Raw genomic sequence first — 17279 nt, 5'->3', positions numbered from 1 at the left:
GCCATATAGACCGATCTCCCGATTTAAGGTCTTGGGCCCATAAAAGGCGCTTTTATTGTCAGATTTAGCACAATTTTTGGACATTAAGTTATGTTAGACTCAGATCGGTAGGTTAGACCCAAATCGGTCCAAATTTGGATATAGCTGCCATATAGACCGATCTTTCGATTTAAGGTCTTGGGCCCATAAAAGGCACATTTATTGTCCGGTTTTGCCAAAATTTGGGACAGTGAGTTGTGTTAGGCCAATCGATGTCCTTCTTTAATTTGGCCCAGATCGGTCATGATCATGGGAAATTTAGTTTGTTATATATATATATATACTCTCTAATATATTTTTAGGGTTGGGACACTTCGCCCTGAATGTGTATATCGAATTCGTGCCACTGAAGACTATGTCCGTCTATAACGCTGAACGTCTGCGTTCAAATCCTGGTGATCCCCTCTTAATGCTGGCGACATTGGTCATGCATGATCATGTAAAAGAATCCCCCTAAAGAAATATCGCACTGTGACACGCCATTCGTACTCGGCTATAAAAAAAAGTCCCTTATCATTGGGTTTAAACTTGAATCGGAAAGCTTTCATTGATGCGTGAGAAGTGTGTCCCTTCTCGGTTCCTGGGTTAATTTTTACCCCACTCCCAAATACCTTTCGTATAAGTAAATATTTCCGGTTTACAGAGACACTTGGCTCTTTATGTAAATATACGCTTCATGCTCTAATTTCATAAACATTTCATATGAGCCCCATAATGGCATGATCGGTAAATAATTCTGTTTGAGTGAGTGGTGCACCCCAGGGACTTTGCCTCGAAAATGAGTATCAATTTCCCCAAAATCAATCAATTTAAACTTTAAATAGCTTTTATTTAATAGGGAGGTGTTTTTTGGGTGGGGCAGTTCCCCAAACATATGGCTCTTCAATTGGGTATCAAATTCGTTTTTTTCTCTCAAGCACCTTTCGTTTGAGCTCTATATTGTCGTGATTGGTCTATATACCCATTTTGCGGGTTTTGAACGGCCCCGAGCCACCCGACCCCAACAAAAGAAACCTTGTTTTTTTGGCGGTGCAAAAAAATGCAGAGTGCAAAAAGTGGGTCAAATCCCTACGTGAACATCAGCAAATTTTTCAGCTGTAGTTATCCTCTTGCTAATGCTGGCTACTGTTATGATGTATCCAGCCATATTAAAACTTCTCTACCTAGTGGAGTCGCTATGCGGCACGCCGTTCGTACTCGACAGAAGGCCCCTTATCGTTAAGCTTAAACATTATTTAGACTGCAATCATTGATACGAGAGAAGTATCCCCTGTTCCTCATTGGAATGTTCATGGGAAATTTAGTTAGTTATATAAAAAAAGATGCTTAGCTTTTTGTAAAGTTTAACCATGATTGGGTATAACAGTTTTTATTTCATTGCTGAAATAGTAAAAAAATTATGTTAAATACTAATTGAGTTTAAAAGCAAAAAACATGCTTTATCTATGTATAAAACATTATCAAAACTAACTACTATATAAATATTAATAATATCGAGGCCACAAATTAAGTAGAAATTTAAGTCTAGATTTATGTATAACAGCTTAGAACAGTTTCACCAGTCAATGGAATACAAAATATTTCAAAAAAGTCTATGATCCCTAGTCTTCAGCAGTTTCCTGAAATACAGAATACACGGAATTGTACTTCTGAGAAATTTCCCTATGCAAAAGCAAATAAATTAACAAAAATTTAGATAATTAAAATAATTCTAAATTAGAAGGAAAGAAAAGGGAAGTTCAAAAATTTAAAACAAAACTTGCAACTCAACTTGCAACCGTTATTTGCTGGAATGTCTTCGTTTTTAAGGTTCTTAGCAAGTAATAAATATTTAAACTACATCTAAATACATTTAATGTTTATAACAATGTCACCAGTCAATGGTAAACAAAGCACTTAGAAAGTCTTCAATACAAAAAAAATATACCAAACCAAGTACGACTGGTTCTGTTTTCCAATCATCGTCATTTTTGACTATTGGTTTTGGAATTTTTGGGCATTTTATCACGTATCATATCGACAAAGGAATTCATAACCAAAGTATGATGCTCCATAGCAATGGCCTGGCGGCGTACAGCCACAGTCTGCCTCTCAATGGCTGCCACCTGGCGCTCCATAAGCTGGTTCATGTTATTTGAGACTTGTGATATATGCTCCAGCAGTTTAGTTTGTTGAGACATTTGAAGTTTTAAAATATTTAGAATATCTTGATTGAAATTGGTCTCGCTGGCATTAGTTCTGGGGGCTGACAAAACAAAATTATTAAAAGGCCTTGGCTGAGGAGGTAGTTGAGTTTGTGATGGATTTTGCCTATGTGGCGTTTGAGGTTTAGTTGTCACAGTGTATGTTAATGTAGGTGGACATCTGTAGAGAGGCGGTAAAGGCAACTCCTTGAGCTGCGACAATGGTAAAGGTTGATTTTCTTGATTACTTTGTTCGTTTGTATTATTCGATTGTGTGTATATTGAAAATGATGTCACCGAATCATCCATATTTAGTTCAGCATCGGTATAGGAATGTTGTGAAGATTCATTTTGATATTCCTCCATTTCGTCCTCTAGTGTCATGGTATCTTGTCCATAGCCATCGTTATCATCTGTATCTAGAGGCTCTTGCTTTGGTTCTTTGATGGACAAACGTAAAAGTTCACGACGTTTGCGGCTACGTTGACAATCATTCCAAACCTGCCAAAGAAAAGTTTGAATTAATCTTTTTTTTTGCTAATGCAGAAACTTTTATTATGCTCACCTTTTTCCATTCGGTTATGTTGCGTGTTGGTGGTCCCAACCCATTTAATTTATCTCTCAACTCACACCAAAACAGGAAATGCTCTCCTTTACTTTTGTGAGGATCTGAGAGATGATGTCCGATTTCACGTATCATTACATTATATTGCTTGTTGGTGGTCTTTTTGTAGGCTTTGCCTCGTGCACTGGAAAAAAGAAAATGTGAAAACCTAATTAGGGAACTTTTTTAGCATATTCTACCTTACAGCACAAGTATCGCATCACATGAATGCAATAAAAGTAAGCGCTTAGCCATAACTTAAGGTAACCTATAGGCGGAAAGTCATAGCCATTTATACTCAATCAACAAATTATCGCCACTTTTCAGAAATTTCAAGTTTTTGAGGGAGTCACAGATTAACCGCCCTTTTCTAAATTTGACGCATAATCAAGGAGTTACAAGCATTTTAAGTTAAGGATATAAATTTTGGATTTTGATGCATTTTTATAAAAAAATTTGCGAGTTTCACCACTTTCTACTCAAATTTCAAATTTTTGAGGTATTCACGAATTATCGCCTTTTTAACTTTAGCACCCATATTAGAGTAGTTACAAGCTTTTTAAAGTTTTGGGATAAAATGTTTGAATAGTTGATGAATTTTTTTGTCAAAATACAAGTTTTGTTTGCTACACCATCCGGATCTTAATTGTACAAAAGTAGCTCCGGCTTTCCCAAGTAGATATTTTTTCATAAACTGCAATGGGTGGTGGAGGCCAATGTACCGCAGAGGTTACCATGTCCGCCTATGACGCTGAACGCGTGGGTTCGAATCCTTGCGAGACCATCAGAAAAAATTTTCAGGGGTGTTTTTCCCCTCCTAGTGCTGGCAACATTTTTGAGGTACTGCAGCACGCCGTTCTAACTCGGCTATAAAAAGGAGGCCCCTTATCATTGAGCTTAAACTTGAATCGGACTGCACTAATTGATATGTGAGAAGTTTACCCCTGTTCCTTAATGGAATGTTCATGGGCAAATTTTGCATTTTTGCAATGGGTGGTGGAAGTCCTTCAAGGACATATCCGTTATTTGGAATTGTGGGTGATTCACCTACTGTTTAGAGAGAAGCTCACTGCGATGGTTAATTTTAAGGATCTCGGTCTCCTCGTGTAGATTGACGCTGATTGTTGTTGTTGTTGTAGCAGTTTATAGTGTTCTATCTGCTTCATTCTGTTGAGTGTCAAGACCCAGGAACTCTGCGACTAAGATGGGGTGCGTCCACATCTGGGTCTGAGTCAAGTGGGTCTGGCCAGGCAGTTAAACAGCAGTATTGTGCGGTTCCTGGTTACAATCGGGACATACATCTTGCACGTCGGCATCAATCCTTGCTCTACAGGAGTTGAGGCGGCTGCATCTGCCGGAACGTAATTGAGCCAGAACTACTCTGGATTGCCGGGGGAGGTCGATTTCATCTGGTGCAATGGGAGGCGGTCGTTCTCCAAGGACTACATTCACCCGGTAGCCATATACCGAATCTGCTACCGTGTCCGCATGAATGTTGTTTAGACCCGCTTGATCTAGAGGTTCTCTCTTGTAGCGCTGAACCTCACGCTCTAGATCATGTAGATCTACCTTAAGGCTTCTGGGCTGTGGATATCTATCAAGAAGATGATGATTTGGATGGTCTCTGCGATAACAACCCAAAAGGTATTGCTTAGACAGCATGTAGTTATGTCTTCGCACTGGTAGGATCTTTGTCTCCTGATGGAGGTGGTCCACATGAGAGCTGAGGAGACAGCGCGTCGCAGTTCGGAGGGCGTCATTCTGACAGATCTGAATATTATTCCACTGCGTGTCACAAAGTTGAGGAGACCACACTGGCGCTGCATAACTTACCACAGACCGGCCAATTGCTTTGTACGTGGTCAAGGCTGCACCCCAAGTGCTGCCAGCAAGTGACTTGAGGACCTTGTTTCTACTTTTGACTTTTCCGCAGATTGCTGTGGAATGTGGGGAGAATATGTAAGAGCTGTCAAATGTGACGCCAAATATTTTGGGACACTTGATGGTCGGAATCATTTCTCCATCGACCATCACAGTCAGCTCAGTATTCACCTCACGCTTATTTGTTGTGGCTGAAGATTTGGTGGCGTACATCTTCAAAATTTCTTGGAGCGAAATAGGAGACAAGTTCGTTGAGGTAGACGTTTAAGCTATCGCAGATGTCATCAATGGGTGGGGGCCTGATGCCATGATCGTACAATCGTCCGCATATGATACGATCTCTATGCCGTCTGGAGGGAGTGGAATGGAGGATAGGTAGAGGTTAAACAGTGCCGGAGATATCACACCTCCTTGGGGAACTTCCTGTTTCACTTTACGGTGCTTCGACTTCTTATCCCTAAATGCCACAAATGACTGGCGGCCAGTGCCACGAGGACCATCCTATCACATGGCCTGAGCTGATTGAAGCCACGGCAAGTGTGTGCGGTGATGGCATGCAAAGTTGTTGTTGTGCTGTGCAGTCTTCGAAATCTATGTTGATGCTCGGCGAATGGAAATTCTCCTACGAGGCTCGGGAGGAGTAATGCCGCAAGCGTCTTTGCCACTGGTGAGAGAAGGGAGATCGGTCTGTACGACTTCCAAAAATTCGGGTCTTTTCCAGGCTTCGGTAGCGGGATCACTCTGCCCATTTTCCAGACATCGGGAACTATAAGAGTGTTCAAAAGACAGGTTGAGGACAGTGGTAAGGTACTCAACTCCAGGTGAATCCAGATTCTTCAACATCAATGTAGAGAATCCTTCGGGGCCCAACGCCTTAGATGATTTGGCGCCACGGATGACATTCGTAACTTCGCCTACGGTAAATTGTGATGGCTGTTCATCGGCTCGGCTTACGACTTACGTGATGTCAGGCGAGCTCGATCAATCCGCCATAATACTTTTTGGGGTGTTGTTGTTGATATTGCAGCAGTGTGTTATACACTGAGGTTGGGGTGCCTTCATTTATGGTTCAGAAAATTGACAACTCGTCAATTTGTTCTGCCAGTGTCTAAGCGCAAAAGTGTTCGTATTGGCATACTGCAGTTTATAATCCGTCCCCTTTTCTTCAACCTAACAGCAACATAGGTACAAAGGCATTATATCGAAGAAATTTTGAGCCTCCATCGTCGGGCCTTCTACATTTTCACGAGAGGTATCGCGCAATGGATAGAAGTCCTTTTTTGTGCAGCACTGGTTAATAGGAGAGCATGTTTGCCGCTGTTCCTTAATAGGATGGTTGAATATGCACCACATTACTTTGAGGAGTTTGGCTCAAAGCTCCAATTTCGTATGGGTAATGATTCGTGTTCCAAAGATCATTTAGTGACTTCTCAAATGCATTCTTTTGATGAAGATCTATTATTATGGAAAGGTGGTCTGAGGGGAGGGGACAATAGGTATGTCGTGAGATTTATAAGAACTGCTACGACCAAAGTGATGTCAGGCGAGCTCGTTCAATCTCCCATAATACTTGTTGCGGTGTTGTTGCTGATGTTTCTACAGTGTGTTCAGTACACTGAGGTTGAGGTGCCTTCATTTATGGTGGAAATGTGTTCATAGTGGCATATTGCAGTTTATAATCCGTGCTATATTTTTCAACCTAACAGCAACATAGGTACAAAGGCTCAAAACTCCAAATATTAATGTGTAGTGAACAGTGTTTTGCATCATATTTCTTCCTCCGTCACATTCATTCACTTTTTTCCCTGCCGCAATAAAATCAAAATTCAAATATTCCGCTTTTCATGTTCCTTGATTAACCCCCCCTTTCTTCCTGAAGGCAATTTTAACCTGATTAAAAATCAAAAAGTTTTCTCTATCACTTTCAGATTTAAGATTTTGTGCATATTTCTACAACCGTGATTCATTTCACATTTCACACCATACGCAGCGAATCCATTACTTTTCGCAACCAATAGCACCTATGCCTATTCGTATATCCGTCCATCTATTCATCAATTCAACATCACAAAAACATTGTTTTTCTACTCACGATCTTCGGTTCATGGCTCTCCAGCATATAACTGAACTTTTGCGTATTTTTATTCTACCAAATAATACCAAATATATGCAAAAAATTATTTTTAATTGTTTTGGCGAAGGTGCAACAACAAGTTGATAGGTTGTTTATTTCGTTGTTTTCCCTTAAGATTTGCGTGAAATGCAACGACGAAGATCCCCCCATCCACTACACAGACACATTCACTACAAAGCTTTGTTTTTATTCTACTGTCAAATGGTTGCATGGTTGCCAGGCACATTGAAGGCTGCGTTTTTTTTATTAACAGAGCTCAGTGAGAGCGGTATGGCGTTAAGAAGGCATAAGCAATGCAAGATTAATGGCCTGGTTATGCTCTCGTAAACATACCGTAAATGTAGGGAAACGTGTCAGCTGTTTTGTTTTGCTTTATATAATCGCATGCAAACGATTAATGAACGTCTGTCGATCGTAAACGGAATGTAGAATTCAGTAAAAACAAAATTTTACGATCCGTTTTCGTGTCAGGTGATAAAATTTGAAGTTTGAAGACTTTTCAAAAACAAAAATTTATGTTTAGAAAACTTCTATTCTCCTATTCTATTTTTCTGTAGAATTTATTACAATTTATTGTTAATAATAAATGTGATTTCGATTGAAAATAAACTGATTTCGACCCGACACGTGATGATGATAAGCACCACATCAGTTGAAACTCTAAACTCCAATTTGTTTGGTCTTTATCGCCAATACGAGAAACTCATCTAAGAGCTACCGGGCGATTAGTGAAAGATTTTGCGATGTGACAAGGCGATTTATTGGCGTCATTTAATAACCAATGGTCATAACGTTCCCGCGGCGATCGATGACCGAAACGAGCTTGACTTGAGAATCGCTACCTCCACATACAAATGTAGCTACAACATCAGCAACAATAACTCATTTCGAAAACTGTAAATCCCTTCCCAGAATTTCTTTTGCGTCTATTGTTATGTCACATAGCTCTCCCTGAATTGTAATGTGTGTCGAAGTGTAGCCCCAATCCAGTCCCTGTCTCCTGAAACCCTCTTATTCTGTCTCCCCGTGCGGCTCAGGGCGGTGACTGTCGACCCATCTCCTCGTTTTTAAATACCCACTCAATATTCGAGAAAGCCGCCACCGCGTACTCCTTTATTTGACGAGACGTCTCAACTTCTCGCATCACTGCGTGGAGGGCCGTCTTCTCGAACTTGCTCTTGAGTTATGCCTGAAGTTCTTCGACGTCAGACAATCTACTACCGTCAACCCTAAAAAAAAAAAAATTGTTTTGTTTGAAATGTCAAATACTACGTTTTGTAATAAGCATAATTGCCTCTTTACATTTACGATACATTTGTTCTACATTTACGAGAGCATAACCAGGCGTTAATACGAATAAACAATTTATTTTAAAAATTGGCATTCACGACGAAAGTAATTTGGTGAACGGCTGAATTGAGTCATTTCGGTACATTGAACTCACTGCCATGCGTTTATAAAATCGCATACTAAGTGAAAGATCTCGGCTTTCTTGAAACACCGCATACTGCAGTCTAGACCTACCACCTCTGTGCTCGACGCTAGTGTGGCCTATTTGGAATACCTGGTCAAATCTTAGGTATGTGGCAACCCCGAGCTTGGCGACTTCTGAGAGTAAAACCTAGTGTACTGACTTCATTCTCAGCGAAAATGCTTATTAAATTATTGCGAAATCCGACAGACTCTATTCTTTGCCAGAACACAAACAAAAGTCAAACAACAACAAAGACAACATCATTGAAACAGAGTTGATTGGTGCCAATTTCGTGAGCATTTATTTACATTGGCAATTAATTGAAGCGAAATTCGTATTGGCGCAGCGACATGTCGCTACTATTTTCTTTTTTTTATACTTTTATACCACTTCTACGGAATGTGTTCGCAGTTTCTTCGTCACAATTTTTTTTACAATGCGCTTTGACAGTTGTTCGGCCGAAAAGTCGAAGTAAGTACTAGGCTTAAAGCAAACAATTATATGTGCTATTTTGAAAAGTGATTTTCATACGTAAGTTTCATTTATATCAGCTTTTCTGCGAACAGATCGATAGCTTTAGTGACACTGCCAAGATAAAAAAGTTTCTCTCAAAAACCCATGTCTAAACTGAAACTTTAGTAGACGACATGGGAGTGAGAGCAGAGACAACGGAGGACATTTTGAGGCTTTTGATGAAAACCCATTTTCCACAGGATACAAAGGGACTCACGGATATACCGGAATCTTGAAATAATGTCGTTGATCGAAGGTTTATAATTACGGAATTTAAGGTGTAAGATGTAAGGTGTCGCTTGGACTTGGCTATGGACAGCAAACGATTTTATTTTCGAGGAACGTCCTTGCTTCACAACGAGAGCTTGCCAAGGATTCCTACCCCCAGCAGTAAGCATAAGGTCAAAATTATTGAGCTTAAACGTGAATAGAGTAGCACTTACTAACAAGAGGGAAGTTTTTTTATGCTATATCTGAGAGAGAATTTCACAAGAAAAATGTTTAAAATGTTTTTATTTTTCTTAATAAATTCCTATACTTTACATTATATCCTACTTTTGCGAGAAATATACACCTTAATTATGTCATGCTCTCATCGTATTCACTTTTCATATAGTCCCTAAAACTAAATTTATACATAATAGAGTAAAAAAAAAATATGTAAAAATAGATAAAATAACAAAATAAATAAACACTACTTATGAATGTTATTAAGTTTTAAGATCAAAACCATTCGAAAGACCTTTTGTCGCGTATCTTTCTGCGATTCTCTTGCCGCCTACGTAGATAATCGTTCAAGGCATTAGCTTTGCTTTGATTCTCCATCAGTTGGGTTCTACGCTCCATAACGGCTATATGACGTTCCATTAGACTTGTCATTGTTGTCGAAATCTTCGATAAATGCTGCAATAATTTATTATGCTGCTCCATTTGGGATTGTAAAGTATAGAGGGTATTTTCAATATGATTACCACTGCTGATTTCATTGTTGTGACGATCATTATGAGATTCATTTGGATGTTGAGCGAAGATACCAAGCTGCCGGTGAAATGTTTTTCTATCTTGAACTTCATCTTCTTCCAGGGGATTGTTTTGCATCTCCGAATCATCGTATGAATTATCATTGTGATCCTCATCGGCAGTATTTATCACATTATCTGGATCATTAGGATCAATTTCTGGTTCATCATAGTCCCTGTTGTCGGAACTTGAACGCTGTGCATATATAGAATTGGTAAGTGCTTCCATCAGATGATCCTCTTCAGCTTCAATTTCACTTCTTCTATGGCGAACTTTTTGCGTATAACCGCCTTCGTTTAGGCGTCGTTTAATGCGAAGTCGTACATCAGACCATACCTGAAAAAAGGAATATTAAAAATTTAAAAAGAAAATCATATTTTGTTGCAAAAAATCCAAAATTTTATTTTTTTTAGAAAATTTCGTAGAAATTGATTTTAAAAGAAATGTTATTGGTTATTAAGTTTTTTTGTTTGTTTCTATTTCGAGGCGAGCTGAATGATCGAAGATGCAAATGGAAAAGGAAGGCCAAAGGTAGCAACACACACCAACCACTATGGGACGCGTTTCGCCTTTGGTTAGAAAACTTTTCAACCACATTAGGTGTGATGGCTTCAAGGGCCTTTCGTTGGTATGTTGTATTTAAATCGTATTTTAATTGCGAAAACGCATCTATGATACAATTACCACATTAACCAAGCTCGACAACCCTGCTTATTAGCTGTACCCTTTCCAATGCATTTATTTTTGTGTAATGACAGACATTCTGTCTATGGTAAATTACCCTTTCTTCCGTACCACACATGATTCTGTGCATCTGTTGGAAGTTGGAACGCTAAGACAACGGCAATGGCTCTCGCCGTTTCATTAAGTTTTGTTAAAATTTCCTTGCCATTAAATTTTCTAAGATTTTTTTTTTAAATATGATTTTTGTAGAATATTACCTCCAATTTTATTTTTCATCAAAATTTTCTTCGAATTTCATAAAAAATTTTGCAAAATTTTCGTTATGATAGAAAACTTTGTCAAAATTTGATTTTCATAGAAATTTTTGTCAAAAATTGATTTTTTTATAGAAAACTAGCTGAACCGGGCCGCTCCGCACGCTTTTATTATACTTTATATAGAAAAAATTATCCTTTGAATATTTATTTTCGACAATTCAAGAGCTTAAAGTGCATATCATGGAAAATAGTAAATGTATATCGTTTGACTCCACTGTTAGCCAAACAATATAAATGGCTTTATCCAATCCTATATGATCTTTATTGGTCTATGAATTCGCTCGAAGTTTTTTAGTTGGGATGTTAGATGGGGCGGCCACTCATTGAGTTGGCCCTGAAAATATATCTTAGATTCGTGATATATTACAAAATACCTCTTATTTGAGCCCCATATTGCAATGGTCAGCAAATACGTCCTATTTGGGTGGTGCTATGGGGGTGGGGTGGCCCCATAGACACTTTTCCCCAATATTTATATCAGAATCGTCCCTTGCTCCCAAAAACCTTTCATTTGAGACCCATATTGCTAAGGTCGCAAATTTGTCCTCTTGTGTGGTGTTTTGGAGAAGGGATGGACCCCCAGAAACTTGGTCCCACATTTGGATATTAGATTCGTATTCTACTCGCAAAAACCTTTCATTTGAGTCACATATTGCCATGGTGACACTTGATCCGACAATTGGATATCAGATACGTTTTCTGATCTTAAATACCTTTCATTTGAGTCCCATATTGTCGTGATTGGTCAATATATATAATTGGTAGGTTTTTGGGGTGGGGCGGCCCCCCTAGGTACCCCATCCGAAATTTGGACATCAAATTTTTGTATTTAGGTTACTATAAGAGAGCACACAAAATTTCGATAAAATCTAAAATAAATAAAGAGGCATTAAGTTCGGCCGGGCCGAACTTTGGATACCCACCACCTCGGGTATATATGAAAACCCCCTTCCATCACAATCCGGTGAAAATTGGATAACTTATGCACCCAAATTCGACACGGATATTGAGTGGTCTAATAAATAAAATTCACTGTTGAATTTTGTATTTCGAATTTCAACAAAATCGGGTAATGAATAAAGCTGTTATGAGATTCAGACCTTAATTGGCACATCGGTCTATATGACAGCTGTATCTAAATATAGTCCGATCTTTTCCATATTTGGGTCGGATGGCGGGTGGCCTAAAATTACTTACTGTTAAAAATTTTAACGAAATCAGATAAAAAATAAAGCTTTTATTCGCTACAGATCCCTTATCGGTATATCGGTCTGTATGGCACCTATATCTAAATATAGTCCTATCCAAACCATATTTGGGACGGATGTTGGGAAAACAAAGACTATTTACTGTTCAAAATTTCATCGGTTAAAAAATAAAGCTTTAAAGGTCTTCAGACCTTTAATTAAAGTCCGATCTGAACCATATTTGGGTCCTATGTTAAAACTACTCAATGTTTCGAATTTCAGCAAAATCGGTTAAAAAAATAAAGCTTGTATGGGCTTTAGACCCTTTTATGTATGTAGGGTCGGAACTAGATATTTCGATGTGTTGCAAACGGAATGACTAAATGAATATACCCCCTATCCTACGATGCTGGGTATAAAAATGTAGTACCCTACGGGTCCCAATTGCCATTGGTTTAGGGGGAGTTTTTGTGGTGAGACGACCCCCAAACACTTGGCCTAAAAATTAGATATCAAGTTCGTTTTTTACTATCAAATACCTATAAGTTATGGCCAGAGTAGGCAAACATGGCCGGTTTGAAGGGAGTTTAGGGGGCGAACCCTGTAATAATATCAGCAACGTACTGGAGCACGATTTTGTTTGAGCCTTATAAAGTCGAGCAATTTGAAAGTGGCTATCAAGATTTTCAGGTACGGATTTAAAGATCCGTAGGTCCTCCTGTGTCTATCCCAATTTGAGGGTTAAAAGCGTACTCTACTACCAAAGAGCTTTTATTTTATTATTTTTCCTTCTTTTTTTTGGTAGGATATGGGGATTGCCCTCTGACGCATCCTTCCATTGAGTAAAATATAATCTCAGTCGTCCTGCATCACAATTTGGTGTTTTTTTTTTTTTTTGGGAGGAGAGGGTCGCTTCCCCCGACGCTAAGACCCAAAAGACAATTTATTTGTGTCCTTTATAGTCGCGATATACATATCCTGCTGAACGTAAACCAGATTCTTGAATCCTTATATCAACATTAGATTCGAACTCTACTGACATAGACCTTTTTTTAATTCACATGTGATGCCGCTCGAACTACACGCCCTATTGAAGGGTATTTAGTGGGTGGGCCAATCCCAGACTCTATTCCAAATATGTATACCAGATCCGTAGTCAACTCCCACCTTCACCGCCCGTTTAAGGGGTTTTGGAGTTGGGGAGACCCCGTAGATACCTTGGACCAAATTCTTATAACTCAACTTCCAAACACCTTTCATTTGATATCTATATTGTCCCAATTAGTAAATAAGCCCTGCTGGCTGGTTTTAGGGGGTTGGGAGGCGTCTCAAATATTTTATTTTAAATAGCTTTCATTTGATATCCATATTGTCTCAATTGGTAAATTTGCCCTGCGGGGGGTTTTGGGGAGGCAGGGGAGGCCTCAGACACCAAGCAATAAATTTGTATGTCAGATTTGTACTCTACTTTTAAATAACTTTCACTTGATACCCATATTGCCCAAAGTGGTGGAAGAGTTCGCTTGAGGGGTTATTTGGGAGTGGGGGACTCTCCCCCCCCCCTCTCCTACACTTGGGGCGAAATTTGTATACAAAGTTCGTACTCTACTCTTAAACACCTTTCGGTTGATATCCATATTGTCCAAATTGATAAATATATACTGTTGAGGGGTGGGGAGGACCCTCTGACTCCAAGGAATACATTTTTATGTCAGATTTGTACACTACTTTCAAATAACTTTCATTTGATACCCATATTGCCCAAAGCGGTGAGAGAGACGTGTTGGGGTTTTTTTTTGAGGGGGTGGAAATTTGTATACCAAGTTTGTACTCTACTCTTAAATGCCTTTCGTTTGATACCCATATTCCACCAATCCGTAAACATGTCCGTCCGGGTGGGCTTTGGGATGGGGCGTCCCTCCAGGTTATTGAACCCAAAATGTTATACCAATATCGTGTTTTCGGGGACCCTTAAGGTGGCATACAAAATTTCACTTAAATCGGTGCACCCATCTCCGAGATCTGGCGTTTTTGAAAATGGGGGTACGGGTAAAAAATGTAGTACCCTAATTTCACCGGGGGCTCAAAATCTATCATCTGTGAAAATTTGATTAAAAAACGGTTCAGCCGTTCCTCAAAATTTCCTGCCAAAATTATGGTCAAAATTAAATTTTCTTAGAAAATATTTTAACAATTTTCATTTCATTTTGAATTATTCTTAAATGTCACTTACTTTTTTCCACTCTGGCAAGGATCGATATGGTGGTCCTATGGCATTAAGTTTTTGCTGTATCTCCTTCCATTCGGCATCGACTTTACTACGATCTGTTCCAGCAACATAACCCATTGCCGCCGCGGGATGTGTTATCATCTCGGCCCTTAAAAGCTTGAATTGTGCATTTGTAGTGGTTCTCTTGCCACTACGCCTTGCTGGATCATCATCGTGAGCCGAGCTATTTGATTGATGTTGATCTTCAAGAAAAGATAACGACGATGTATCTTTGTAGTCTTCATGTGAATATGTTACTTGGGGTGTTTGGTTGTATGCTTCATGAATGTCTTCCATTTCATTGTGTTGCTGTTGCCCCTCATTGTTGTCATAGGAATGAGAGGCATACAGCGAGTTAGTATCATTTAGTGATTCCATAAGATAATCCTCTTCCGATTCAGATTCTTGTTTGGTTTTTATTAATTTGGTTTTGCGTTTTTTCCTAATAGTGCCAGAACACTCTTCGCTAAGGCGTTTTTTAATGCGCAAACGTACATCGGACCAAACCTAAGGGAGAAGAATTGAAAATTTGAAAATTAGAGATATAAAGTTAAGGATTGTAAAATAATGGGTTTTAGCTGCCCATGTGGTGAACAATGTGGCTGAAGATTCGCTTCCAGATATATTCGAATTTCTTGCAACAAGATCCACAACAAGAAATCTCAATTCCATGGCAACTGGTTGTAAGTACCGTATTGAGCCCATGAAATCCTTCATCCTACAACACACTGCTTAAACAGCAAAAACAACCCTTGCTAAATGATTATAAAGCGTTGGAAGATCGGTGAGGCGCAAAGGTAAGCCAACTGCTAACATTCAGGCCTGTCAAAATGACTTTTTTAAGGTTTAAGCCAGAACACTTATCTCGTCCATCTACATGAGAGACCGAGATCTTTCACGTTAGGGATCAAAGTGGGCCAGTCTTTAAACAGTATGTCCCGAATTTGATTACAATACAACTAGATGCGCAATTTCTAGTAGGCTCGAGATGTGATTTTCGAGTTTGGGGCTCTATGGTCGGCATGGGATTACACCTTTGGACTTTTCAATTAATTATTTATTATTGGCCAGATTTTTCTTACATCGACCTAACGCTTCTAGACCTAATGCGTGGGTGGAGGGGGCAAGTTCCTTGGCCTATAAAAATTATCATCTATAATACCCACCCCAAATTGCAATCTTCAATAGACATTTCCCTATCACTAAAATTATATCAAATAATCTTATACCCATAAATGTGATACAAATTAAAGTGGCTAACTCACCATCACGATTCTAATGCATGCCTGCGACATTAGGTGGTAATAATTAAATCTACCATGGATTCATAACAAAATGCACGAAAGTGTGTATGTATGTTATAAACGTGTATACTAATGAACCTCTGTGGTTTATCACGATTTCAAAAATAAAACTTGAAACGCTTAAATATTTCGTGACGTGACATGAACGAAACGTGACTACAAAGGTAGATTGAAAAAACCAAATGAAACAAAAAAAAAGGCTAACAAACACGCACATTGCCAGCAACAGCACGCACGCATAGCACACAAAAACAACAACAACTACTACATTATCATCATCAACAAACAACTCCCCGGCCAATTACACATTCAGCAACCACTTCGTCACAAGCAACCATGTCTCACTCACTTCTCCTCTTTCCCCTGCTACTATTGATGCTCTTACCTTTTTCCATTCGGTCATAGTTCGATGTGGCGGTCCAATTGCATTTAGCTTTTCCACAATTTCCCTCCACTCAGCATCAACTTTACTGCGCTCTGTCCCTGATCCATAACCACCTATGGCAGCAGCGGGATGTTTGGACATCTCTAACTTCAGCAAATCAAATTGCTCACTGGAAGTTTTCTTTACACATCTGCTTAAAGGTGGCAAGATATACAATAAGAGAACAATTGGACCTTAGCATTTAAGTTTTACCTCTTGAACATTTTGTTGTTATAATTTTCCATATCAGATTGATTTCAATCAATGTTTTAATGTTTTAACTTTATTGTTTTGATTACAGACCATTTGCCCATTTAGTACTGCAGCAGCGACTATGAAACACGATAGGGATCCCAAAGTCGACTTTAGACTAATCGATTAATCGACTTTTTATGTAAAAAAAGACGAAGCCGACTTTCAATGGTTAAAAAGTTGAATAATCGATTGTGAAGTCGAATAGTCGAAAAGAAAGCTGCACAGAAAAAAAAGCTGGACAGAGATACAAGTTTTGCTTTGCTAGGTTGCCAGGCATGGCGAAACAATTAAAGGTAGTATCATTTGTACAAAAAACACAAATCATATGGTGCAATCCAAGATATATTCTTTTACAGATAGTGGCAGTTGCCCAACAACAAAATGTTGAGAGCACTATCTGTCAAAATCAGAGATAAGTACAACTCTGATTGTAAGTACGTTATAAGTTCGCGCCATTTTCCGTTGTTTGTATATGTAACGTTCTTAACTATAATACACACATACAACCAAAACTCGTTGACAGATAGTGTACTTCGCGAGAAAAAATTGTACTCAGCTGTTTACGGTATACTACCTGGTCCGCAATCTTGTCATCAAGCTGATCGTACTTTTGCCAACACACGTGTGTATATGTGAGCGTATATGAGCAGAGAATATGCGAGAAAGAAGATAACAACATATAGAATGCAAACATAAAGCTGTCATCTTAATACCGTCACACCTGGGCATCTGTTAACGGCTGTTCGCGTGAGACCACCTTTTTAAATCCGTCTTGGCATGTGAAAATGAAAACATTGAATTACGTATGTGCAGGCGAAAAATTAAATTCGACATGCACAAAGTGAAACAAGTAAAAAGGCGGTAAGTACGACAAGCCGAACTTTTTTGACGAACCTTACGTCAAAATCCGGTGAAAAATGAATAATTTATGCCCACATATCAGCTTTATCAAAATATGGTCCGATTTGGGTCAAATTCGACACGGATATTG

The 17279-nt window shown here is 39.0% G+C and overlaps 2 protein-coding genes across 2 annotated transcripts; both read right to left on the bottom strand.

The window, feature by feature from the left end:
- Positions 1–1482: 1482 nt before the first annotated feature.
- LOC106089916 (uncharacterized) lies at positions 1483–7001 on the bottom strand. Its single transcript, XM_013255901.2, has 3 exons — positions 6800–7001; positions 2788–2971; positions 1483–2723 (listed from the first exon to the last, which is right to left on the bottom strand). Exons 1-3 carry the CDS (start codon positions 6811–6813, stop codon positions 2004–2006), a joined length of 918 nt encoding a protein of 305 aa, XP_013111355.2. The 5' UTR covers positions 6814–7001; the 3' UTR covers positions 1483–2003.
- A 2323-nt stretch (positions 7002–9324) lies between these two features.
- Positions 9325–16402, bottom strand: LOC106089922 (uncharacterized). The gene is made up of 4 exons (XM_013255912.2): positions 16247–16402; positions 15995–16184; positions 14270–14812; positions 9325–10184 (listed from the first exon to the last, which is right to left on the bottom strand). The coding sequence occupies exons 1-4, from the start codon at positions 16276–16278 to the stop codon at positions 9552–9554; spliced, it is 1398 nt and encodes a 465-aa protein (XP_013111366.2). The 5' UTR covers positions 16279–16402; the 3' UTR covers positions 9325–9551.
- Positions 16403–17279: the final 877 nt, after the last annotated feature.

Source organism: Stomoxys calcitrans, chromosome 3 (assembly GCF_963082655.1).
Source record: "Stomoxys calcitrans chromosome 3, idStoCalc2.1, whole genome shotgun sequence".
Classification (NCBI taxonomy): Eukaryota; Metazoa; Arthropoda; class Insecta; order Diptera; family Muscidae; genus Stomoxys; species Stomoxys calcitrans.
This window is presented reverse-complemented; position numbering and strand designations above follow the sequence as displayed.

Bases quoted from the DNA above. Each gene is read 5' to 3' on its own strand.
- LOC106089916 (XM_013255901.2), bottom strand. The intron at 2,724-2,787 runs GTGAGCATAATA...TTTCTTTGGCAG, and splicing joins ACATAACCGAATGGAAAAAG to GTTTGGAATGATTGTCAACG.
- LOC106089922 (XM_013255912.2), bottom strand. From the start codon at position 16,278: ATGGAAAATTATAACAACAAAATGTTCAAGAG. The intron at 16,185-16,246 runs GTAAAACTTAAA...ACCTTTAAGCAG, and splicing joins AACAACAAAATGTTCAAGAG to ATGTGTAAAGAAAACTTCCA. The intron at 10,185-14,269 runs GTAAGTGACATT...TCCTTTTTTCAG, and splicing joins CCTTGCCAGAGTGGAAAAAA to GTATGGTCTGATGTACGACT.